Source organism: Ranitomeya variabilis, chromosome 7, assembly GCF_051348905.1.
Source record: "Ranitomeya variabilis isolate aRanVar5 chromosome 7, aRanVar5.hap1, whole genome shotgun sequence".
Taxonomy (NCBI): domain Eukaryota; kingdom Metazoa; phylum Chordata; class Amphibia; order Anura; family Dendrobatidae; genus Ranitomeya; species Ranitomeya variabilis.
Window position 1 is genome coordinate 223,956,026 of NC_135238.1, and position 27,173 is coordinate 223,983,198.

A 27,173-nucleotide genomic window follows, 5' to 3' on the forward strand; every position below is an offset into this window, starting at 1 on the left:
TACATCATGGTTGGAAAAAAAAAGCAAAGCACAAAAATGCTGGAAAAAACCACAAAAAAATACCATTGGCAAAACGTGCTCCAGAAACGTTTCTTCTTTAGAAAACCATTTCTAAAGAGTATGAAGTTCTCGAAACAACAGTCGGACAGATGGTGTGTAAATGGAGGAAATTCAAGACCAAGGCTTACAATAACCTGTGAGATCTCAAAGATACCCAAGATGACATCTAAGCAACTAAAGGCCTCTGTCACTTTAGCTAATATTCATGAGTCCACCATCAGGAAGGCATGTACAACACTGGTGTGCATGGCAGGATTGCATGGAGAAACCCTCTGCTCTCCAAAAATAAACATTATAGCCTGTCTGCAGTTTGTTAAATATCACCTAGAAAAGTCAGAAGGATATTGGAACAATTTTTTTTTTTACAGATGTATCAGAACAAATTAGATCTTTTTGATTTAAATAAGAAAAGTTAAGCTAAGTTCCCAAAATGAGGTTTTTTTTACGCTGCATATTTTTTTAAAAAATGCAAGTAACCTATTTTACTAAATTTATGCAAGAAACCTGTAACATCAAAAATGTACTAAAAACCCATTTTGGGAACGTAGCCTTATATGTGAAGAAAGAAAGACACTGCATTACGGTATGAAGACTTATACCATCTGTGGCACACAATAAAAAAATGTCAAAGTCTGAGATTTGTGACTTCCTTTCTTTGATTTGGTTGTTTATCTACTTTTGGAATCTTATGGAGTTTTATGTCACATTCCTGCAGAAATATGGAAATTTCGGAAGGGTTCACAAACTTATGCACCACTGTTTCTGTACAAACATTTTAGTGGAAGTTGTGCAGACAAAATTGCACACGAAGGTGGAATTTTCCTTCAAGGTGTCTGTAGTGCAGTATTGCTGTACAACATGCCAGTATATGAAGGATATGGCGGTCAAAAATCCATTTTATTTTTTTTACAAAGTTTTACAGAATTGCCATAAAGTGTTTGCATTGTGTGGATTTGACTTTCTTTATATTCATCTGGAATTTATAAGACTCGGAGCGAAGACACGCGGGGTCCGAGATAATATCAGGTAGATACGGCGTTAAGGGTCGAGCAAGTACAACTGCGTGTAATCTCATAAAAAAGCGATTGTCCTCAATGCCGAAACCTTCCATGCACTATTTTTTATTTATTTTTTTCCTCCTTTTCTCATTTCCAGGGAATGTCAATTTTCTCATTGCTTGTGAGACAACTTGTAATATTCTTCAGCAGAGATCTCTGCTTTCAATCTGTGATAAAGCAAATGTGTAAAAATCCTCTGCAGCCATATGTTCTCCGGCGCATCCCGTCTGTCCTCACATCACAGCTCTGTCATGGGATGTATTAAATATATACATATTGCAGAGCTGTGTGTATACCGAAAATTAATCAATAATATCAGAAATAATAATAATAATAATAAAAAAAATAACAACCTCGCAAACCTTCTCGTCGACGTTGACCTTTTCGAGCGATCTGGAGATGAAAGTGTTAAGAAGAAGCTTTCAGATGCAGGGACTAAGGAACAAATAGTGGTTTTAACCCTTCAGAAGGAGGTTGGAAGAGATAAAAATAAAAAGGATCCAGAAACAGCGCCACTTTTGTACATAGGTTGCGCTTGGTATTGCAGCTTGGTCCTATTCAAACGAATGGGGTTGAGCTGCAGTACTGAGTTTAGACAATGGACAATGGTGACGCTGTTCTAGGAAAAAAGGAGACCCCAATAACCCCCTTATCCAGGCAGGATACATACAGAGACTTGTGAAAGTATTCAACCCCCTTGGGATTTTTTGAGTTTTGTTACCTCACAACCTGTTTTTTTTTTTTGGGGGGGGGGTTTGCATCAGTTCATGTAAAGAACCTGCGTACAACTGTGAACATTTGGTTTTCTTTTTTTATTGAGAAGCAAACAACAAATAGGACAAAATAAATAAAAACTTCAGTGTGCATAACTATTCCCCCCTAAAGCCAGTACTTTGTAGAGTCTCCTTTTGCAGCAATTACAGCTGTAAGTCACTTTGGATAAGTCTCTATGAGCTTTCCACATTTTACCACTGAGATTTTTTGCCCATTCCTCAAGGCAAAACTGCTCCAGCTCCTTCACGTTAGATGGATTCCTCTGGTGAACAGCAATCTTCAAGCCTGACCACAGATTCTCAATTGAATTAAGGTCTGGGCTTTGACTAGGCCACTCCAAAACATTTACATGTTTCCCCTTTAACCACTCGAGTGTTGCTCTAGCAGTATGCTTTGGGTCATTGTCTTGTTGGAAGGTGAACCTCTGTCCCAGTCTCAAATCACTGACAAACTGAAACAGGTTTTGCTCAAGTGTGTCCCTGTGTTTCGCACCATCCATCTTCCCCTCAACTCAGATAATTTTCCTTGTCCCTGCTGCCGAAAAATATCCCAACAGCATAATGCTGCCACCACGATGTTTCACTGTTGGGATGGTGTTCTTGGGGTGATGAGCTGTGTTTGTATGGCGCCAGACATAGCATGTACCTTGGTGGCCAAGAAGTTCTGTTTTTGGTCTCATCTGACCGCATCACCTTCCTTCATATATTCGGGGTGTCTCCCACATGTCATGACAAACTCAAAATGAGCCCTACAGTTTTTGTGTGTAAGTTAAAGGCTTTTATCTGCCCACTCTTCTATAAAGGCCACCTCTATGAAGTGTACGGCTTATTGTGGTCGCATGGACATATACTCCAGTCTGCTTGGGAACTCTTCAGCTTCTTCAAGGTTACTTTTGGTCTCTGTGCTGCCTCTGTGATTAATGCCCTCCTTCCCGGGAAGACCGTTTTGGTGGGCAGCCCTCTTTTGGCAGGTTTGTTGTGGTACCATGTTCTTTCTATTTGACGATAATAGATTTGATGGTGCTTAGGGGGCTCATCAGAGATTGGGATATTTTTTATAACCCAACCCCGACTTGTACTTCTCAGCAACTTTGTCCCTGACTTGTTTGGAGATCTCCTTCGTCTTCATGGTGTTGTTTGGAGATCTCTTTGGTCTTCATGGTGGTTGGAGATCTGTGGTCTTCATGGTGGTGTTTGGAGATCTCCTTGGTCTACATGGTGGTGTTTGGAGATCTCCTTGGTCTTCATGGTGTTGTTTGGAGATCTCTTTGGTCTTCATGGTGGTGTTTGGACATCTCCTTAGTCTTCATGGTGGTGTTTGGAGATCTCCTTGGTCTTCATGGTGGTGCTGGGTTAGTGGTGCCTCTTGTTAATGGTGTTGCATCCTCTGTGGCCTTTCAGAAAAGGTAAAGTGCATATACTGACAGACATGTAACTCTTAGATTGTACACAGGTGGACATCCTGTCACTAAGCATGGGACTTAGGGCTCCTACTCACTTGCGCGAGACTTGGATGCAATACCCGGCACTGCACCTGGCACAGAGGAGCGGAGTGTGCGGCTGCATGTATTCCTATGCAGCCGTATGCTCCGATCTGAGTGCTGGGTGCAGAGCCGGGTTTTAAACCTGCGAGACTCATCCGAGTTGCTCACAAGTGAGTAGGAGCCCTTATGAAGGGAATTGCTTGCCCCAGAAATGTTTAGGGGCTTCATAGCAAAAGGTGTGAATTAATGTGCACATGCCAGTTTTTAGTTATTTGACCCCATAATTTTAATTTACGCCTACATTTTTCTCACTTCACTAACTTCTATTCAGTGCTGATGCATCACACACAAATCCAATTACAAAAATATTTACGCACAGGTTGTAATGTAACAAAATAGGTAAAGAGCCAAGGGGGTGAATACTTTCACAACACACTGTACATATAATTTTGGTTCATTAGCTAATAGGCAGGATTATGTAATTGGTGGAGGTAGACTACTGACACCCGAATCAATCTGCTTAGTGGACTCACATGCTCATTATTGTTTACCAGGCACAACGCCTTACTTTGCCTGGTATTTCTTTGACTGGTCAACAGTAAAGGCAATTACAGCCAGTATTATACTCCAGAGCTGCATTCATAATTCTAAAATATTCAAAAATGACACGCAGCATTATTGCACTTGCACCTTTTTTCCCCTCTAGTTTTTCATTGGTGCCTTATACTTTTTAAATTTGTGGGGGGGTTTTGTAAATATATTTTACATGTGTCCACCTTTTATGTTCATCAATTTAGGCAGGGTTTGGAGTTTCCACATGTTTTTCCTAATAATAATTTATTAATAATAAAAAATAAATAAAAATTTGATGGAAATGTACTTTAGTCCTCCCTGAAGTGGCATTATTTTTTTGTGTGCAATGTTTGCAACGTTTTAGCAGAACATGGGTCTTGTTGCGCTAAAAAGAGTTTAAAGACAAAAGTAAAGACTATATTTTATTTTGCGCAAAACCACGTTTGAAGAACTTGGAGACAAAAAATGTGAACGAATGCCACAAGAGGAAAGACAAGAAAGTAAAGCGACTTAAGAAATAACGCAAATGATGAATAAGGCCCAGATCTCCACTGCACCAATCAGATTACGCCTGTTTTCTACTTCACATCTTGTTTCCATTTCTTGCGACAGCTCAAAGATGTGCCAAATTTATTAAACGAGTATCCTCAACTTTGGAAGTTATCCCCTTTCCATAGGATGAATTCTCTATTGCTGGCGATCCCACCTTTGGGACTTCCATTGATCTTGAGAATCAGGACTCTGAAGAGTCCCGGTGTGAATGGAGTGTTGATCAATTAAGTGCACTGTTGGTCCATACACTCTTAGGGTTCGCGCAGACGACCGTATAAGTCAGACGAGTGCCATCCATAGTTCTGACGGGTACCACTTGTACTCATGTTATTCAATGAGGCCGTCCACATGTCCAATTTTGTGCTCTGACCGAGTGCAGATCGCACTCATCCATTCAAGTCTATGGAACACATTGTACCGCAGTTGGATGACACCGAGTGCAGTCCGATTTTCATGGACAGACGAAATGGAATAGGTGGAGAAAAGTTATTTTTTTTCTCCACCTCCTAGAAAAATCGGATCACACTCTGATCACCGTGTGGTTCGGATAATCGGACTGATTTTCCCAGACAAGAGACGAACAGTTGAGTGACACTAGCCTTAATGGCACCGCTGGAGATAGTTTGGATGGTATTTGGCACTCCCAAAAGACTGGATGGAGCGGCAGTGCACATGATTGACAGCCATACAATTCGCATGGCCGGTTCTCTGGATTTGTGGGGGTCCCAATGGTCAGAGCCGCAGCGATCAGGAAGTTATCCCCTATCCAACAGATAGGGGAAACTACTAAACTTAATACCCCTTTGAGAGGTCCACCCTTATTGAATTTTGGGCATCTTACTCCAGTGTACTTCTGATCAAGGTCAGTGTACAAAACTCCAGTTCTGATGAATGAGTGCCAAGGCAAATTGGAAAATGGAAAAAAATTTAATTAACCCTTTTAATGCCTCTTGTGTTTTATTTCCTTAGTCCGCCACCTGACGTCTAAACAGACGCTACAGATCCGCCACTGGAAAGTCTCGGTACGAGCTTGTTGAATATCACATTACATTTGTCACTAAGCTGCCACTGTTGATATATGTTCCTTGCCCGGTTCATGAAAAGTGTATGAGAGTCTAATTCCATACTCCGAGCGCCTAATTGACTTCAGCAATGTATTTCACAGTTCCGCATTAGAAGAAACGGTTTTCAAAAATCTCCTAATAATATAAAATATCACATTCCTCTCCGCTCCCCCCCATCCACCTCCCGAAAAACAAGTGTGACTCAGGCCCGCATGACATTTACATGAGTAAGTTGTCCAAACAGAAAATTTGACCAAACACCAAAGTCGTCAATTTAACAGCTGCCACAACAGCCAGCGACGGGCGCAGCCAGGAACAAGGACTTAAAGACCTGAGCCAAAAAGTCAGGTGTTGAGGCTGGAAAGAATATGCTGAAGATCAGTTGGCATTTTGGGCAGCCGGCCCAGTGAGTTTTTTGGATCCATTCTGGACCACAGCAGGAGCGGGATTTCAAGTCTAACTGACACTGTCAGCCGAGCGCCGTCAAGGTATTTTTCACATTAACATAATACAATAGTGAATTCACGTCGAGCATTCGGGTTTTACATGACTCTGGGAATTGTGTGGCCAATTAAAGCAGAAATTAGAGTCCAGAATTTTCATTTATTTATTTTATTATATATCTTGGTGGGCAAGTGCACTACCCATGAATTAAAAGGTTGTTAACAAGATACTATTAGTGATGAGCGAGTATACTCGTTGATTGGGTTTTTCAGAGCACGCTCGGGTGTCCTCCGAGTATTTTGGCTTGCTCGAAGATTTAGTTTTCCTTCGCCGCAGCTGCATGATTTGCGACTGCTAGACAGCCTGAATACATGTGGAGGTTGGCTGTTTGTTAGGGAATTCCCAAATCATGCAGCTGAGGTGATGAAAACTAAATCTCTGAGTACTAACAAATACTCGGAGACCACCTGAGCGTGGTCAGGAAAACCCGAGCAACGAGTACACTCGCTCATCTCTAGTTACTATCTATTCACAGGATAGGTGATAACTTGCTGATCGGTGGAGGGCTGAATGATGGGACCCGCACCGATCAGCAGAATGGGGAATTTTTATCACTAACGGGAAACTACTATTCTCACTACAAAATGGTGTGGCAAATTGGATGCTCGTTTGCCACTCCATTCTCTACAGAACTGTTGAAAAAAGCCAAGAGCAGCAATCGCAGCATCATAGAGAAAGAATAGAGCGGCAGTTGATTCTCCACTGCCCCTTTCTGTAAATTGGTGCCACTCCCAGCAGTTGGACGTCCAATGATTAAAAAGTTATCACAAATCCAGCTTGTATTCACTGGACGATACATTTAGTGGTTATGTCAAACCTATGGGTTCCATTGAAAATGGTAGAAGACCGGCCCACACCACCCATCTTCGAAGGCCACTCCAGGACCAGTACTGAGCCCATTGTGTCCTTCAATTATCCCACACCAAGCTTTTGCCTTTGCAGATGTTTTTTTTATGAATGACCCAACAACATTTTAGTGCCATCTTCCATAAACTCTTGGACCTGTGCCTTCTAAATACAATAGCGCCCTCGAGAGGCAGCTGCATTAGATTTACGGCAGATATTTTGGGGTTTTATATAGGGCCCCAGATAGGATAGGCTCGTCACTCTCATATTAGAGATGGCTATCTGCCCACACAGGGTCACGGAAGAGACTTATGCTACATGGATAATAATTACCGATGAGTGAAACTGATGAAATTTGAATTCTGCAGATTCGCTCAAATGTGTCCAGAAAGTTTAATTTGCTTCTAATTTATTGGATGCAATTTTAATGTACATTATTATAATGTGAGGTCGCTGCAAAACCAAGAAGAAAATAAACAAGTAAAAAAAATTAGAAAAATTATTTTCTCCCGGCCTTTACCTTTCCGGAGGGCACAGTCCCACTCCAGACATCCTCTGATCTGGTCACTGGAGTGATCTTTTCTCAGCCATCTTCGCCAGTTTCTGGCGCCGAACATCTTTGGTGTCTTCTGCACTGATGAGGCTGTGATGTATGCAGAGGCATCGCTAGGGTTTTGATTCAGGAACAGCAAAACTTCTGAGGGAGCCCCTAATCAGGTAACCCTGATTACAATAATGGTGTAATAGTGGATGTAGGAGAGCCTCAGTGGATAACAGCGCTGTTACTAAAAATAATCTCTATGCTTTTCCCGTATTTTCCATCTGGCCCAGACCGACACGACAACTTCTGCAGCCAGGACTCTGCTGCAGAGATTACAACAAACACATGTGACTTCTCACATTTCTTGCTCCATCTATGCCCAACCTGAACAAACTCCTCATCCTGCTGATACCCCAATACTGAGCTGCTGCTGCCATATGTGTCCCTATTACTGCATCTACTATGTGCCTCTAGATGGTAAAACTACCATCTAGAAAATAGTAATGCCCTGTGCACATGCCCTAGTAAACAGTGCCCAATTTTGCCCCCTAAAAAGTAATAATACTCTTTGTGCCCCTTTGACAGTCACAATAACCTAAGTTCCCCTATAACAATAAGTGCTAACTTAACATTTAATAATGTCTCGAGTCTCCCCCTGCACAGCTCCCCTATACACAGTATCATGCACTCTTTTACATAATAATATGCCCCCCCCTCACTGTATAGTACCCACACACAGTATTCTGACCCCTTAGTAGCCCCCAAACTGTACGATGGCTCCAACACTATGCAAAGACCCTGCATTGCCTCCCACACTGTGTGATGGCTCCATCACTTTAATCCCCACACTGTATGATGGCCCTCTAAATAGCCTCCATATAATATAATGCACCAGATAGTCCTCAGTATGGTATAATGCACTCCTCATAGCCCTGTATATAGTATAATGCACTCCCCATAGGCCTTTTTAAAGTGTAATGCACTCCCCATATGCCTATGTATATTATAATGCACTCCCCATATGTCTATATGTAGTATATTGCACATCCTATAGGCCTCTATAGTAAAATGCACTCTCCATAGGCCTCTATATAGCATATTGCACTTCCCATATGCCTCTATATAGTATAATGCACTCCCCATAGACAGACTATATAATATAATACACTCCCAATAGGCATACTCTATATATTATAATGCACGCCCTATATTCCTATATATAGTATAACGCACCCCCATTGGCCTCCATATAGTATATTGTGCTCCCCATATACCTCTATATTGTATGATGCACTCCACATAGGCAGACTCTATATAGTATAATGCACCCCCATGGGCAGACTCTATATAGTATAATGCACTCCCCATAGGCAGACTCTGTATTGTATAATGCACTCCACATATGCAGACTCTGTATAGTATAATGCACGCTCCATGGGCAGACTCTATATAGTATAATGCATCCCCATAGGCACACTCTATATAGTATAATGTACCCTCTATACGCAGACTCTAAATAGTATAATGTACTCTCTATGGGCAGACTCCATATAATATAATGCACTCCCCATAGACAGACTGTACATAGTATAATGCACTCCTCATAGACCTGTATAGAGTATAATTCACCTCCATAGACCTTCATATAGTATAATGCACTCCCCATAGACAGACTCTATACAATATAACATAGTTTTCTATAGTATAATGCACTCCCCATAGGCCTCTATACAGTATAATGCACTCTCCATAATTTTTTTTTTAAAATACAATACTCACCTCTCCTCCTCATTCACCTACTGTGGGGTACTGTCTGCTCTCTAGATGGTAAAACAACCCTCTAGAATATAGCAATGCAGTGTGCAAATGACCTAAAAACAGTGCTAATATTTTGCCCCCTAGAAAGTAATAAAGTCCTCTGTGTGCCCTTTTGATAGTTACAATAACCTGAGTTACCCTATAACAATAAGTGCCCACTTAACAATAATGTCCGGAGTCTCCCCTCTATAAAGCTCCTCTCTACACAGTATGATGCTCTCTTATACATAGTAAAATGCCTTCTCATTGTATAGTACCACTCGCACAGTATACTGACCCCTTAGTAGCCCCCAAACTGTTTGATGGCTCCAACACTGTATGATGGCCACCACAGTGTAATCCCCTCACTGTATGATGTTCCCCTAAATAGCCTCCATATGGTATAATGCACCAGATAGTCCTCAATATAGTATAATGCACTCCCCATAGGCCTCTATATAGTATAATGCACTCCTCATAGGCCTCTATATAGTATAATGCACTCCCCATAGGCCTCAATATAGTATAATGCACTCCTCATAGGCAGACTCTATGTAGTATAATACACTCCCCACAGGCAGACTCTATATAGTATAATGCCCCCCCATAGGCAGACTCTATATAGCATAATGCACTCTCCTTAGGCCTCCATATAGTATAATGAACCTCCATATAGTATAATGCACCTCCATAGGCCTCATCCTCTGCTCTGAGTTCCTTCACATCTCAGTGCTAAGTAATGACATCATCGAGCCCGCTGTCAGTGACATCAGACACAGAATTATGGGCTCCATCTCTCATAATTGCTTTCAACTGTATCGGCATCCAGCTGAAACAGTTGAACTTGCGATGATGGGCCCATTTGAACTTGTTCACGGGCCCCAATAGCGGCTGGGTGGCTGTGCAGGGAGATCGAGTCTCCCTGCTCTGCCGCAGACTTCAACTGTATGGGTGTGCTGTGCATGCCCATACAGTTATCAGTAGCATAGCTCCAGTTCAGCCCCTCAGAGCACAGGTCCTGGGGCGACCACCCCCTTTGCCGCCCGGTGGCTACGCTACTGCTTGTTGTACATCATGATGTTGCAAAGTAGCACAAGCAGGAAACTCCAATCCAAAGATGTTGGGAGACATAAAGTTGGCTCAGTTTAGACCACATCGGTGACCGGACAGAAGAGGTGAGAGCTGTGGGAGTATTACTTATTTTTATTTATTTTAACCCCTTACCAATTTTTTTTTAATCCAGCAAAGTGGCGTCTGGCTGCCAGATTGCTGCATATGCATGAAATGAATCTCAGAAATAAATATATTTTGCATTCTAGTGACTGTAAACATTTTTTCTTAAATTTGAAGTTTTCTGCATTGAGAATTTTACCAGGACTTTTCACATGACTTGCAGGTGATGTCACAAAGCCTTGAGGGTAAGTGCACATTTTGCGGATTCTGCTGCGGATTTCTCCGCAGTGGATTTGGAAAATCCGCAGTGCAAAACCACTGCGGTTTTCACTGCGTATTTTATCGCGGTTTCTTCTGCGGATTCCTCTGAGGGTATTCAACTGCACTTTCCTATTGGTGCAGGTTGAAAACCGCTGCGGAATCCGCAGAAAGATTTGACATGCTGCGGAAAATTATCCGCTGCGTTTCCGCGCGTAATTTTCCGCAGCATGTGCACAGCGGTTTTTTTCTCCCATAGGTTTACATTGTTTTGTAAACTTTGGGAAAACTGCTGCGGATCCTCAGCGTCAAATCCGCTGCGGATCCGCAGCAAAATCCGCAGCGTGTGCACATACCCTAACACATGCACAATAAACCAGGATTGCTGAAGCCTGTGATTAACTGCAGTCAGGTGTCTAGAAGAGCGTGCATCATCAACATAGACATCCCGTCTTCTAGTCACCTGACCACTGCAGCCAATCACACCATTCAGCGTGACTTTCATAAAGAGCAGACATCACTACCTTACCCTTTGAAGTGTCCTGTGCTGGATCTACGGGGGATGCTGGCGGGAGTTTATGCCTCTGTTTTTCATTAATTTTTCTTAAAGGGGTTCTCTAGTACCCATGTTGAAGTTTATTTTAATTTTTTTAAATTAGCAAAAAAAGAAAGAAAAAAACGCACACCCTCCCCAGGTCCAGTGTTGAGTGTCCGGTGTCTGCTATTGTCTGCCAGAGTTGACAGCGGGAGCTGGTCATAACAGTTGTGCTGACTGATTGGCTGCAGCACTGTTAATGTTATGTTAGCGCTGCAGACAATAACAGACACTGAGAGCAGCGACAGAGACTCAGCGCTGGACCCAGGGAGGGAGAGTAAAGTTCAGATTTTTTTTTTTTTTTTTAAACAAAACTGTAGACGGAGGTTTTCTGAAACTGAAAAACCTCTTTAAGCAGATGTGTCCTCTGTCACGTCGTGGTGTACATAAAGGTTCTGCATTGTCCAGACTTCAGCTGATTGTCCCATCATCCCCCCTTCAGTACTTTATACCACCCTCTCCATTATTATTTCAGGTGTTTAATAACCACTTTTCCACTTTTACTGCAGTGCCCGGTGCTCAGGACACCTGTACTGTATTTACTAGGACCATTGTAGGGCTCCATACAAAGAGGACGCTTTACAACCCAGGGAATCAGCATAATTAAATTTACATCAGTACAAAACCCCTGGATCTCCTCCTTCCCCTTCACATGCAGATAGAAGCATTTGTATAAGGTAACTCGTAAAAACAAAAAAGAAGACTTTCCATGAATGGAAGATTTAGGTGAAAGCGTAAATAGGATTTGTATATTGTCCTGGGGTTCACCTTAAAACTCAACACAAGTGATTAGTGGCCGCAAAGAGGTAAAACTTGCGTTTAGCATCTCAATGGCCGGAGTGATGGAGGACTCAGCGTGAGATGTGCATTTTACAATTTACTCCTGTTCCACCGCCTCCTTTTATTTTTGCTTTATTCTCCTTTTTTTTTGGAGGGGGGGTATGTACACGGGATACCCGTATTGACAAACGTCTGGTCACATAAGAACGCAGTGGACAAGGACGAGGAGAATTCCTTGAGATGAAAACTGACATTGAGGATCAGGGGTTAATTTCTGGAACAGAAACATTTGCATACAAATGAAAAATGATGGGATTTTTTTTCTCTTCTAAATTTTCAATGTCATCAGCATCAAACAGCGGCCTGCACTCCCTTGCTGTTTGAAGAATATTCATCACTTGTGAGGAAGGGGGCACCTTGTTTTGTATTAATCACAATTGCAGGTCAATGACTTAATTTAAGGGGCTCTGTCTGAAGTGCCACTCACTCCTCGCTCCGAGCTTGGAGCTTTTGTGCTTCCAACAGGTCTGGGATAAAAGAAGCGCTGCGCTGACGGAGCGATGGGATGGGAAAAAGTTGTCCATTTTACCAGGGTGCCGGAAGAGAGGGGGGATCTCATCAGTTTCTCACATCTATGCGGGGGGGTAAGGGCGGCACACACAGGCGATTACAGAACGCAGACATTAATTATAACCTGTCGATAATTATTGACAGGTTGTAAAATTGTACCATGAACCTGTGCGGTTTGCGATTCTAGCTTTTACTTACCACCTTCATATCAGTATAAAGAAAAGTTTTGCAACTTTCCAAAATACTTTGCTATTTAACTTTCTCCCCAGTTTATAGATCTCTGCTTTCTATCAATAAATGATGAACTTGTTCTTACCCCTCTATAAAGTGCACATACAGTTCTCAAACAACAAAAAGTGTATATAATAAACAAAAAACACAAAGCAAAAAACAACAACACATAAAGCATAAATAGTAACAGTTGTAGGTCCCAATAATTCCTCCTGCCCATTTCACATAGGGCTGGACATAAATGGAGCAGATTTAGGCTAACGGACTTGGCACCCCTAATCCTGGCACAGGCCAAAGTTAGTCAGGTGCCAGTGTGGCCCTGCAGTTCCTAATCAGGACTCATGCACGTGTGTCCTTCCTTACCTTTCTTCCTGGCTTGACTTGGCCACAAATGAGTAGCGTGAGATGACCAGCTCTAAAAAAAGAAAAAAAAAGCATGATTTTGTGATACTCTGTCAGGAGACGTTTATGCTGTATGTATCTGTATACGCCACTCTGGTCGCGATGAGGATTGCAGCCTATTGAGGGTTTTACAAATTTATAGAATTTGTGGAAGTCCTTAAAGAGTAAGCGTTGTTATCATTTTTATTTCATGAAGCAATTAAATTACCGTAAGCAACTTTGTAATCTATTTAATCAAATAAATGTGCTTCTTTCTCCTCCTGGACTGATCTTTTACTCTCAATTCATTGGTAAAATCTGTATATCATAGTTGGTGCTTATAAAATTCTATGTAGAGGGAGGAGCTAGAGGCGGACGCGTTCTCCTGAAACAGCCGTTACAATTCTGCGTAGAACTTTGTGAGCACCAACTGTCATCTCCTACTACAGTAAAGGGAAGATTTTCATTTAATGAAGACATATTTAACTCAGTTTGGAGAATGAAAGATCAGTCCCGGTCCCGGAGGAGAAAGTGGATTTTTTTTTTATAAGATACATTGTAAAAGTTTCTTATTTTCTCTTGTACTATTAATTTATTAAAAAAAATTAAAACGACTGTCACATGTTGACAAAAATCATAGAAAGGTGAGGATGGCACCAGGTATATGTGTACTTACCAAGAGTCCCGAATTCGCTGGGACTGTCCACATTTTTCTTGAGATGAGGGGTGAGGCTTACACAAAACCTGCCCACAAGGTAGGCAGTTGTGTATGGGATGTGGGGAAGTTTCTGGAAGAATAAGGTGCAGGAACAAAGCAAAGTTAAAAAACCAACACCATTGTTGGTCTCTCTCGGTTTAAGTTGGGTGACAAAAATATTTGCCCTACCTTGGCTTGGCATCCACTTTGGTTCTCCACAACAGGTGGACCACTGGATTTGGGGGCTCATGTCAGGTGGAGCAGCTATGACCTCCTCTGCTTGGCAAGCCAAGATCATCGTAGCCACAGGTGAGCACAAGGATTTGACGACTTTAGTCCGGGGACCACTTTGGTACTCCTTGCGCTGTGCTAACCCCTCCACCGGTTGTCCAATGTTGGCATCCTGGGCTCTGATTACCATACGCACATAATGATGTTTTGAGAGTCTGGTAATCACAAGAGGAGCCCAGGATGCCGACATTGGACTACCAGCTGAAGGGGTTTGCACAACCCAAGAAGTACTAAAGTGGTCACTGGACTAAAGTCGGCAAATCTTTGTGCTCACCTCTTCCTACCACAACTTTGGCCTGCCAACCAGAGGAGGTCATAGCTGCTCCTCCTGACATGATCCTCCAAACCCATCGGGCTCTGACATGTTGCCACGTTTTCCCAGTGTGATTATGGCCATGGAGTACCCATACACAAGTACAACCAGACACAAATTAAAATAGTATGTCAGTACCTACCCCGGCACATCAGAGAGGGCTACCAGGACCGAGGAGCCACCTAGCAAAGCCGACACTTTCCCGGCATCTCGAACATTTTTAATATCTTGTTATCTGTTAATAATCTGTTTATCAACTATCTGGAAACGTTATCGGAGTAGACTTTGGCTAAAACGTGATACTGTGCCCAAATAATGAGCCCCCGCTGAGCAAAAAAAAAAAATGTAAATCAACCTTCCAGGACTTTCATTTCTCACTGTTTATGCAGTAGTCAGCCTCAATGTTAATAGGTTATGGAAGACAGTACTGCGGAGAAGTGAGGCAAAAAAAAAAAGATTAAAATCGTGTCTTACAAAATCTGGTGGATAGGGCACAGTCCTAATTAGCGATATCATGCAATATTTCATTCCGTCCAGGTCCCTGAGTGACAGTGGCGTACGACTACAGAGTCGACTGGAACTTGATTTCATTCCAGTGTGTAGACAAAATTCTAACTTCAAAGAAAATGTTCTATCTCCCAACTCCAGCTCCTGAGTGCTCTGGAAGTATAATATAGATGGGTTTAGCAATCCCTGCTGAGAAAAGGGCAATTTGACACTGAATCTGCTATTAAGGCACCATAAAAATACTGACTTTAGATAACTGCTCAATATCACAGGAAATATTCCCCATGAAATTCATAAAGTATGTTGGGTGACTTTTATTTCTCATGAAACGTTCTTTTTATTTTTTTAATGTGATTTTTTTTTTTTTTACATAACTTTCCCGGCTTCAGTCTCAAGCAGCAGACAAAGGATAATATTGGGTTAGTTTTATGGCACGTAACCCCTGTAGTTCTTTAGTTTTTCAATAACAGAAAGTTATTACCTGTGTATTTTTCCAATAGATTAATTAGTTTCTCATTATCTCCTTTTATACAAAAATATGGGTCTTCTCTTGCGCTGCCCCGATACTCTAGATTTCTTTTCCTTAATCTATTTGACTCATCCAGACCCCAAAGCAGTGGCATGTATAGGAAGAAATAATGCACATGGAAGGAAGCGCCCCCCATTCCCACAGTTACACATCCTGGGTCCTTAACTAATGAGTTCCTAAAGAGGACAAGTACTTCCTCACAGATAAGACCAATTTGACTGCAGGGCTGCATGGTTTTCCTCTTTAGCATGTGTACACTGTAGGCTAAGTGATGTACTCTATATACACTGGGTACAGAAAGTATTCAGACCCCTTTACATTTGTCATTCTTTGTTTCATTGCAGCCATTTGGTAAATTCAAAAAAGTTCATTTAACCTAATGTACAATCTGCACCCCATCTTGACTGAAAAAAAACAGAAATGTAGAAATTGTTGCAAATTTATTAAAAAAGAAAAACTGTAATATCACATGGTCATAAGTATTCAGCACCAGCAGAATAGTGAGTGCAGCTCTGGAGTATAATACAGGATGTAACTCAGGATCAGTAATGTGTGTACACAGTGACTGCACCAGCAGAATAGTGAGTGCAGCTCTGGAGTATAAAACAGGATGTAACTCAGGATCAGTAATGTAATGTATGTACACAGTGACTGCACCAGCAGAATAGTGAGTGCAGCTCTGGAGTATAATACAGGATGTAACTCAGGATCAGTAATGTAATGTATGTACACAGTGACTGCACCAGCAGAATAGTGAGTGCAGCTCTGGGGTATAATACAGGAGGTAACTCAGGATCAGTAATGTAATGTGTGTACACAGTGACTGCACCAGCAGAATAGTGAGTGCAGCTCTGGAGTATAATACAGGATGTAACTCAGGATCAGTAATGTAATGTATGTACACGGTGACTGCACCAGCAGAATAGTGAGTGCAGCTCTGGGGTATAATACAGGATGTAACTCAGGATCAGTGATGTAATGTATGTACACAGTGACTGCACCAGCAGAATAGTGAGTGCAGCTCTGTAGTATAATACAGGATGTATCTCAGGATCAGTAATGTAAAGTATGTACACAGTGACTGCACCAGCAGAATAGTGAGTGCAGCTCTGGGGTATAATACAGGAGGTAACTCAAGATCAGTAATGTAATGTATGTACACAGTGACTGCACCAGCAGAATAGTGAGTGCAGCTCTGGAGTATAATACAGGATGTAACTCGGGATCAGTAATGTAATGTATGTACACGGTGACTGCACCAGCAGAATAGTGAGTGCAGCTCTGGGGTATAATACAGGATGTAACTCAGGATCAGTAATGTAATGTATGTACACAGTGACTGCACCAGCAGAATAGTGAGTGCAGCTCTGGGGTATAATACAGGATGTAACTCAGGATCAGTAATGTAATGTATGTACACAGTGACTGCACCAGCAGAATAGTGAGTGCAGCTCTGGGGTATAATACTGGATGTAACTCAGGATCAGTAATGTAATGTATGTACACAGTGACTGCACCAGCAGAATAGTGAGTGCAGCTCTGGGGTATAATACAGGATGTAACTCAGGATCAGTACAGGATCAGTAATGTAATGTATGTACACAGTGACTGCACCAGCAGAATAGTGAGTGCAGCTCTGGAGTATAATACAGGAGGTAACTCAGGATCAGTAATGTATGTACACAGAGACTGCAACAGCAGAATAGTGAGTGCAGCTCTGGGGTATAATACAGGATGTAACTCAGGATCAGTAATGTATGTACACAGAGACTGCAACAGCAGAATAGTGAGTGCAGCTCTGGGGTATAATACAGGATGTAACACAGGATCAGTAATATAATGTGTGTATATAGTGACTGCACTAGCAGAACAGTGAGTGCAGCTCTGGAGTATAATACAGGATGTAACTAAGGATCAGTAATGTAATGTATGTACACAGTGACTGCACCAGCAGAATAGTGAGTGCAGCTCTGGAGTATAATACAGGATGTAACTCAGGATCAGTAATGTATGTACGCAGAGGCTGCAACAGCAGAATAGTGAGTGCAGCTCTGGGGTATAATACAGGATGTAACACAGGATCAGTAATATAATGTGTGTATATAGTGACTGCACTAGCAGAATAGTGAGTGCAGCTCTGGAGTATAATACAGGATGTAACTAAGGATCAGTAATGTAATGTATGTACACAGTGACTGCACCAGCAGAATAGTGAGTGCAGCTCCGGAGTATAATACAGGATGTAGCTCAGGATCAGTAATGTAATGTATGTATGCAGTGACTGCACCTGCAGAATAGTGAGTGCAGCTCCGGAGTATAATACAGGATGTTACTCAGGATCTGTAATGTAATGTATGTACACAGTGACTGCACCAGCAGAATAGTGAGTGCAGCTCTGGACAATAATACAGGATGTAACTCAGGATCTGTAATGTAATGTATGTACACAGTGACTGCACCAGCAGAATAGTGAGTGCAGCTCTGGAGAATAATACAGGATGTAACTCAGGATCTGTAATGTAATGTATGTACACAGTGACTGCACCAGCAGAATAGTGAGTGCAGCTCCGGAGTATAATACAGGATGTAACTAAGGATCAGTAATGTATGTACACAGTGACTGCACCAGCAGAATAGTGAGTGCAGCTCTGGAGTATAATACAGGATGTAACTCAGGATCTGTAATGTAATGTACTGTATGTACACAGTGACTGCACCAGCAGAATAGTGAGTGCAGCTCTGTGTATAATACAGGATGTAACTCAGGAACAGTAATGTAATGTATGTGCACAGTGACTGCACCAGAAGAATAGTGAGTGCAGCTCTGGAGTGTAATACAGGATGTAACTCAGGATCAGTAATGTATGTACACAGTGACTGCACCAGCAGAATAGTGAGTGCAGCTCTGGGGTATAATACAGGATGTAACTCAGGATCAGTAATGTAATGTATGTACACAGTGACTGCACCAGTAAAATAGTGAGTGCAGCTTTGGGGTATATTACAGGATGTAACTCAGGATCAGCAATGTAATGTATGTGCACAGTGACTGCACCAGCAGAATAGTGAGTGCAGCTCTGGAGTGTAATACAGGATGTAACTCAGGATCAGTAATGTATGTACACAGTGACTGCACCAGCAGAATAGTGAGTGCAGCTCTGGGGTATAATACAGGATGTAACTCAGGATCAGTAATGTAATGTATGTACACAGTGACTGCACCAGTAAAATAGTGAGTGCAGCTTTGGGGTATATTACAGGATGTAACTCAGGATCAGCAATGTAATGTATGTGCACAGTGACTGCACCAGCAGAATAGTGAGTGCAGCTCTGGAGTGTAATACAGGATGTAACTCAGGATCAGTAATGTATGTACACAGTGACTGCACCAGCAGAATAGTGAGTGCAGCTCTGGGGTATAATACAGGATGTAACTCAGGATCAGTAATGTGATGTATGTACACAGTGACTGCACCAGCAGAATAGTGAGTGCAGCTCTGGAGCGTCATACAGGATGGTTATAACTCAGGATCAGTAATGTAATGTATGTACACAGTGACTGCACCAGCAGAATAGTGAGTCCAGCTCTGGAGTATAATACAGGATGTAACTCAGGATCAGTAATGTAATGTATGTACACAGTGACTGCACCAGCAGAATAGTGAGTGCAGCTCTGGAGTATAATACAGGATGTAACTCAGGATCAGTAATGTAATGTATGTACACAGTGACTGCACCAGCAGAATAGTGAGTGCAGCTCTGGAGTATAATACAGGATGTAACTCAGGATCAGTAATGTAATGTATGTACACAGTGACTGCACCAGCAGAATAGTGAGTGCAGCTCTGGGGAATAATACAGGACGTAAATGTAGATTGATATACGTATTTGGTGTCATTCATATTTCTGCGATGCAAGAGTATTAGATTTTCCAGACTTTTCGCCCTCCACCCAAACCATGCAGTTTATCGCTTACATCAAGACTGTCCTGGTCTCAAAAATTAGAAAACACATTTTTGTGTGTTGGCAAGCGAAGCTTATTAGGCGGACGGCCATTAAAGAGGAGATTGGCCAAGATTCCACTTTGTGACTTCCCTGCACCCTGTAATGTAAGTGTTATTTTATGAGCCCTGCTTGTATTTCCAAGTCAACATAATGTGAAAATCTATATTTCCATTTTTTTTTATTAGATGCCCAGCTGGGAATAAAAAGCACCTTTTAGAAATTCTGATGTTAAGTATTGAACATTTCTTTAATATTGCTGCGTTATGGTGCCAAGTGAGTGTAAATGACCCCAACCTCTGACTGGGGGGTCCGTCCAAAGAATCTTAAAGGGGCACTTTTATGTCTGCCTGTATAGGACTTGAAGAAAATCATTCAATTGTTATTTCATGAATTTCCCCAAATCCGGCCAGAATCTGTTTTCTGCTTTTGTTTAGTGTTTTTATTTTGGACACTTTTTTTGATGCAGATTATTTGTTGGTGCGGAGTAATACTCTGTGCTGTGTGATCTCACTTTGCGACCCAGAATGCAGTTTTATGAAAGTAGTAGTTTACATATTGTGCTCCATGTGACCGTCTGATGCAAATGACTAGGGAGGAGTACGGAGCGCATGAAATTGACTCTTTCTCTCGTTTTTTGCAGTCGATGCTGATTTAGGATGTGAGATTTTACCAGCAGAAGTGCTAATCAGGCAGGAGAGTCTGTGAGGATTTACTTATGTATGCAGAAAATTATGGATGTCATTAAAAAGTAAGAGATTATGTCAGGGAGACTCGTTTTGATCTGTATCGTTAGCGAGATAAACTGAGAAAACAGCAAATATGTCAACTAAGTGTCACGGTGTAAAGATAAAATTCCATATAAATGGTGGCATTTAACCCATGATACCTGGTACTCCACCCGGAATTGATAAAATCAACATTTTCAGACCCTGGAATGGTTTTATAGACAAGACAATTACCCTTCTTCCTGCATATTAACTGGCATTATTAAATATCGCTTTTATTAGGTATTATCTAAATCAAATTATTTTCCAATATTGTTGTCTAATTGAGAGCAATATTCCTCAACTGTCCTATTGCTGTGATCTGCATTAGTTGTGTAGATGTTTCGCCGTTAAGCTGGCTTCATCTAGGGTACAGGGGCTTCTATTGCTGTGATCTGCATTAGTTGTGTAGATGTTTCGCCATTAAGCTGGCTCCATCAAGGGTACAGGGACTGCTATTGCTGTGATCTGCATTAGTTGTGTAGATGTTTTGCCATTAAGCTGGCTTCATCAAGGGTACAGGAGCTTCTATTACTGTGATCTGCATTAGTTGTGCAGATGTTTCGCCGTTAAGCTGGCTTCATCTAGGGTACAGGGGCTTCTATTGCTGTGATCTGCATTAGTTGTCTTGATGTTTCGCCGTTAAGCTGGCTTCATCTAGGGTACAGGGGCTTCTATTGCTGTGATCTGCATTAGTTGTGTAGATGTTTTGCCATTAAGCTGGCTTCATCAAGGGTACAGGAGCTTCTATTACTGTGATCTGCATTAGTTGTGCAGATGTTTCGCCGTTAAGCTGGCTTCATCTAGGGTACAGGGGCTTCTATTGCTGTGATCTGCATTAGTTGTGTTGATGTTTCGCCGTTAAGCTGGCTTCATCTAGGGTACAGGGGCTTCTACTGCTGTGATCTGCATTAGTTGTGTAGATGTTTTGCCGTTAAGCTGGCTTCATCAAGGGTACAGGGGCTTCTATTACTGTAATCTGCATTAGTTGTGTAGATATTTCGTCGTTAAGCTGGCTTCATCAAGGGTACAGGGGCTTCTATTACTGTGATCTGCATTAGTTGTGTAGATGTTTTGCTGTTAAGCTGGCTTCATTAAGGGTACAGGAGCTTCTATTACTGTGATCTGCATTAGTTGTGTAGATGTTTTGCAATTAAGCTGGCTTCATCAAGGGTACAGGGGCTTCTATTGCTGTGATCTGCATTAGTTTTGTAGATGTTTTGCCATTAAGCTGGCTTCATCAAGGGTACAAGAGCTTCTATTACTGTGATCTCCATTAGTTGTGCAGATGTTTCACCATTAAGCTGGCTTCATCAAGGGTATAGGAGCTTCTATTGCTGCAATCTGCATTAGTAGTTTCGCTGTTAAGCTGGCTTCATCAGGGGTACAGGGACTTTAACCTACTTTCTCTTCCTGGAAGCAAAACTGAGCATTATTAATTCTGTGAAACAATTTTTTAAAATTGTTTCATAAAAATAATTGAGATTTGAAACCCAGCATGTAATCCTGGTGTGACAAATTAAAGTCACATGTCAGAGGAGATCTGCGTAGGAAGAACAAACCAAAAAGCATTTGGTAATATAGGGAGCAATGCACTATGAGGACAAAACAGAGGACTCTTGTCTGTCCTGTCTGGGAGTCAACCCCAAAATAATTAAATAAATGAAAAACCCTGTATGTTCTACTGCCATCTACAGATGAGTTTATATTACTGCACCGTGAACTAGAATTTGTTACTTTCTTTGCTGCATCTTAGCCTTACTTAAAATTGGTTGGGATTTTTTGTAAAATTGGTTTACTGCCATCCTGCATTTCTCTGCAGGGTCTACTAATGTATTATGGTAAAAAAAACCTGAAAAAAATAGAGTAGCTTACCACTAAATATGCACTAACAATATGGAGCCCACAAACATGATACACAGCCAGATAGATGAAAAATAGCAATAATTTATTGATTACATGATTTATTTAATCATACAGTTTAAAAATAATGGAAAGGAACAGAACAGGGTAAAACAAACCTCATAAGAGTGCAAAAGCAAGAGGTAATAGATATCAGGGTCACCAAATGCCAGAGAGATTATGCTGAAGCAACATGTGTGCATATGTTAGATATGTGATACATTGCTCAAAAAATAGTGCAAATAAATTACACACAAAAGTTATTCTTTACCTTGGTCACTTTCTGTCATCTACCTATTCATACATGGATGGATATATATATATATATATATATATATATATATATATATCTGGAGCTCTTTACCACTTATTTCTTGTCTTTGGCGTCCAAAAATGTTTGTATGCTCATTCCTGGCCACATTGTGGCTTCTCAAGCTCACTGCGCCTGATCCCACATTTGAGGGATAGTATTTCTTCTTTTTATTCATCACATTTAGTTTGTTTTATGAATGAATAATGTAAAGTTTTTAGAAATAAGTATTATTTTCTTAGAAAAACGAGGGCGGCCTCTAAGGCACATTGCACCCTAACACGTATTCTTTCTCTAATTTCAGATTCCCTGCTGAGATGGCCAGTAAAATGTGTGATTTATCTAACCCCCTTGATGTTGAAGAAATGAAGAGTCTGCTATGAATTGATGAAGATTTAGGGGACGAGAGTGACATTTCATCTCCTTATGAGGTGGAAGAATGTAAAAGTGAATCAGGAACAGAGCAGGATGGTGAGGAGACTGATACAGATGAACAAGACAAAGATAAAACCTTAGATTTGGGCAAAGATAAAAACACCAAGTGAAGCAAAAAGCCACTTACAGAGTTAGCCAAAACACCAAGCGCTGGCCAATGGTCATCTTCTTCGTGATGTTAAATGTGGGTGGTATCAATTCACAAATTATTTACTTTGACAATTACCTTGAACCACTGCGTAGAAGGATTTACCTGAAAACCTTGGCTAATGAGCTGGTGAGTGGAGAGCTACGCCGAAGAAGTCCAAAGACCAGTGGAATCCTCTCTGACCTGCAAGTCCAGCTGAAAAGATTTAATCCCAAAGATGATCGAGAACAATCACCTCTCCAATCTCCCAGAAAATGTAGATGCACCTTCTGCACCATTGAAACTGGAGGCAGAAGGATGTCAAATTATGAATGCAAAAATTGTCACAACGCGATCTGCCTGTCCCATGCAAATATGATCTGCCAACCTTGCTTCTCTAAGTGTAATTGTGTGTCCCAACTCGGTTGTCGGGTGACCCGGGACCAGGGGCTCCTTCCTTGTCCCTAATGCTAGGGGGCGCCCTAGCTTGCCCTGTTCCCCAGGTTACTTCTGAAGGTGAAGATGCCGGGGCCACGTACCTTTCATTATCTCCTGTATTCACTCTGTCTGTACCCTTCCTCCACCCAGGGAAGAGGGGAGCAGCCGTGCACCGCAATACACCAACCAGACAAACAAGGCAACACGAACAGGGGCAACTGAAAATACGAGGCATACAAATATTCACTCACATATAACAGATGAATTCACCGGGGAGTGGAGAATGGGGAAAAACCAAAGTAGGAGAAGGAAAGGGAATTATCACACTTACAAACCTAAGCAACAGGCGCTGATAAACCCACCATACACCTTCTCATATACCCACTAACTCCTATCCTCCCAGCCATGCAGCATAAGCTAACTCTGACAATGTGTGTCAGTCAGGACCCAGATTATATATTGGATAGGAGTGGCTAACTGTGCTCAGCTGAGAGCCCAGACTGCCAGAGCTCCCAACATGGCCGAAAGAAATTTACCCTGTTTAAAAAGAAGGTGCAGTACTTCTTTTCAGCGCATGAGTAGGAGCAATCATATGCTGCGGTCTTCTGCCTCCTCTCTGTCGTGGTAACCCAGTGACACTGTGTTTCTTCTGATGAACATGTAACCTCTGAATCTGAGTGACTAGTAATCAAGTAGCAGCTAATGCACTAACATTAAGTTTTTTTCCTAATTTTAATGTTTAGTACTACTTATGTCATGAAAACTTGAGGCTATTTGGCGTTAGTTGAGAAATTTGGTACTTTTTGTTTTAATATGTTTATGGTTATTAAATGGGTTTTTTTACATCTGATTTTGTGTACTCTCTTTTAATACAGCCCTACGAAGGTCACTGATTACTTTTAGAGTCCTGACATTGAGATAATTAGATATTCTATGTGATTTTATAACCTGTGCCTGTCAGGGGCACTGCGCCTGAACTCGGGAGTGCCAGCCGTGCGCCTGACGGAGGGTTAATGGTAAAATAGCCAAAAGGGTGAATACTTCGCAAGCCACTGTATTTTTAGCTCAATTTGACAATACTAAGGCAGTGTTTTCGTTAAAGTACTCGAAAGGGGTTGGACACAGTCCTAGAAGACCTAGAGTATTACGACTTTTCTGTGTAATTGAAGGCTTTGTTATTTGCCAAAAATGAATTTTTGGGTGAAAAATTTGGCAAAACTGTCAAATTTGAATTTCAAAAGATTTACTAAGCTCCAAAAGGTTTCATTTTTAAAATCTCCATTTAGACGAAAGCTGATTTGTGGCTGTACCCACAGTGGCCGTGGGATGGGATCGATAGAGTGAGTAAATAGTTCTCGTCTCTTGGTGTCATGGTGCGCCCCTCGCTTCCTCACATCGTATCGCCTCTTCCTGTAATGCTCCTTTAAGTTGGTGTTAGAAAGCGAAAAAAAGAGTCTTTTCCGTGTGCATATCTATAAATTCTAGAGCATTTATAGCCACCCTTAGTCACACAGCTGCTCAATGCCTTTATGATAGGTCTATGGTCTCGCAATTACTTCTCTAACCGGATAACCTGTACCCATTACATTTCATTTGCATATAAGAGCCCGGAGCGTAACGCCGTACACACGGCCTGTTAATGATCATAGACTTATTGTTATTAAAATAAAAGAAAAACATAAGCAAAATTTCCGCTAATTATATGAAATTATAGGTATTCTGCAGAGGTCGCTATTTTATGGCCACTCTCAAGCTAGACGGAATTAATAAGTTCATAAATCAGAGGCTTAGCAGAATTAATATCGCCTAATGTTGTGTCGCAGGTAGAGAGTGCACGCGTACGGGGGAGCAGAGGCGCTTCTGGCTCCGCTATAGGATCACAATTAACTGATTATATTATAAATTCATCCGGGCTTTATAATGAGTTAATGTCATTTCAATCTCTGATATTGCGCTGCGTTCCCGGGACAGACTCCATTTTGTAAAATGAATGGCGTCCTATTATATACATTTCCAAGGTGCTGTTTGGGAAATAGATATCGCTCTTGTTATGAGCGAGTTAATGTAATGGGGTTTTACTGCTCACCGCACATCGTTTCTGATCCATTTATTTTGCACTTGTATTTGCTTTGTTACAATGTAATTAGAAAGTTACACGTGTTCTTCTCGTACCCTGATCCATCCAGTCCGGGGAAGGAAGAGGATAAAAGTGCATGGTTTGCCGTTACCACAATGGTAAAAACTAACGATTAATCTATTATCCCAGGAGAACCAAATTAAAGACCAATTTTTAGGTGCATTTTCCAATAGGTGGAGCTAGAGTTTTAGTCCCCTCCTTCTCTGAAGAGACAATTTGCATATTTAATTTCCCAGAGGAGAATGCATGGCTTATAAGTCTCCTCACTCTGACATGCCAGGCCTTGTGTGTCACTCTCTACAAGGAGAAGAGTTACCCTTTAGACCCCAGTCCAGAGCAACTCACCTAATCAAAGCAGATCTCATGCTTTGCACTGATGAGGGGCATTACCCCAAACACCATGTCTGCAAGCTGAGATTTTGGTTTGGCTTTTATCCTAAGTCATATTGCAAGGCTTGTTATTGACTTTTAGGATTGTTGCTTCTAATAGGTGACCCGAGAGTTCTAGTCCTCTTCTTCTCTGAAGAGAGAATTTGCATATTTAATTTCCCAGCGGAGCATGTATGGCTTATAAATCTATCTCCAACATGCCAGGCCTGGTTTGTCACTCTCCACAATGAGAAGCGTTATCCCTTAGACTCCAGTCCAGAGCCTTTCACCCAGGCCAAATCAGATCTTATGTTTTGCACTGTTGAGGGGCAATACCCCGAAACACGTCTGCAAATTGAGACTCTGGTCACATTGCAAGGCTCTTTTAAAAGTCAATATTGGCTTTTTGGTTTGCTGCTTCGAATAGTTGGCACTAGAGTTCCAGTCCATACAATGATGGGGGAGCAAGCTTAACAAATGACGCTTGTTGGCATTTGAAACAAGTTTCTATTATGGATCATGATGTGATTTTGTAACCTGATCGATTTCCCTTGTTGAAATAAAAGCGGATTTTATGAAGTCGGAACCTCTTTGCCTTGGATTACTCACACGTGTGGCCACACAAGTTCTGTGCTTCGACGCGCCAAATACTGCTATAGGTGAGCTGGGTCTCTCTACCTATTTTTATATTGAACCTGTGACTTTCATTGCTTATGTAATAAAGTGAGTACCACACCAGATTTACCCTACATAAATGTAATTTTCAGATATTGACAAGCTGAATTTAAAGGGGTTGTCCGATCCTAACAAATTTGCAGTCATTCTATGTGACTGGAGACTTGTGAATGCTGAAAAAGGCCCTCACCTTGAATAATTTGGGCTTGGCTTCCGAGCCCGCTGCCAACACCTTCATCCTACATTGGACCTAATTGTACATCCTATGTTAGTGAAATGTGACGCGGGGTGGTAGCCGTGGATGAGGTACTCTTGTTCTACGCCCTGGCACGCTACATGAAAATAAGGGTCCTGGCTGGGTGTGTGCAATTTAGCTATGGAGGCGCTACCCTCTTGCAGGTCGCATGCTGCTGGTGACTTCAGCTGGCCAGGAC

General features: G+C 41.7%; 1 protein-coding gene across 1 annotated transcript in view; it reads left to right on the forward strand.

The window, feature by feature from the left end:
- QTMAN (queuosine-tRNA mannosyltransferase) overlaps window positions 1-23,613 on the forward strand; it is a 310,972-nt gene extending 287,359 nt beyond the window's left edge. The window contains exon 10 of the mRNA XM_077273016.1: window positions 22,863-23,613. Coding sequence (XP_077129131.1) covers window positions 22,863-22,874 — 12 coding nt within the window. The 3' untranslated portion in view covers window positions 22,875-23,613. The remainder of the gene's footprint in view (window positions 1-22,862) is intronic.
- Window positions 23,614-27,173: the final 3,560 nt, after the last annotated feature.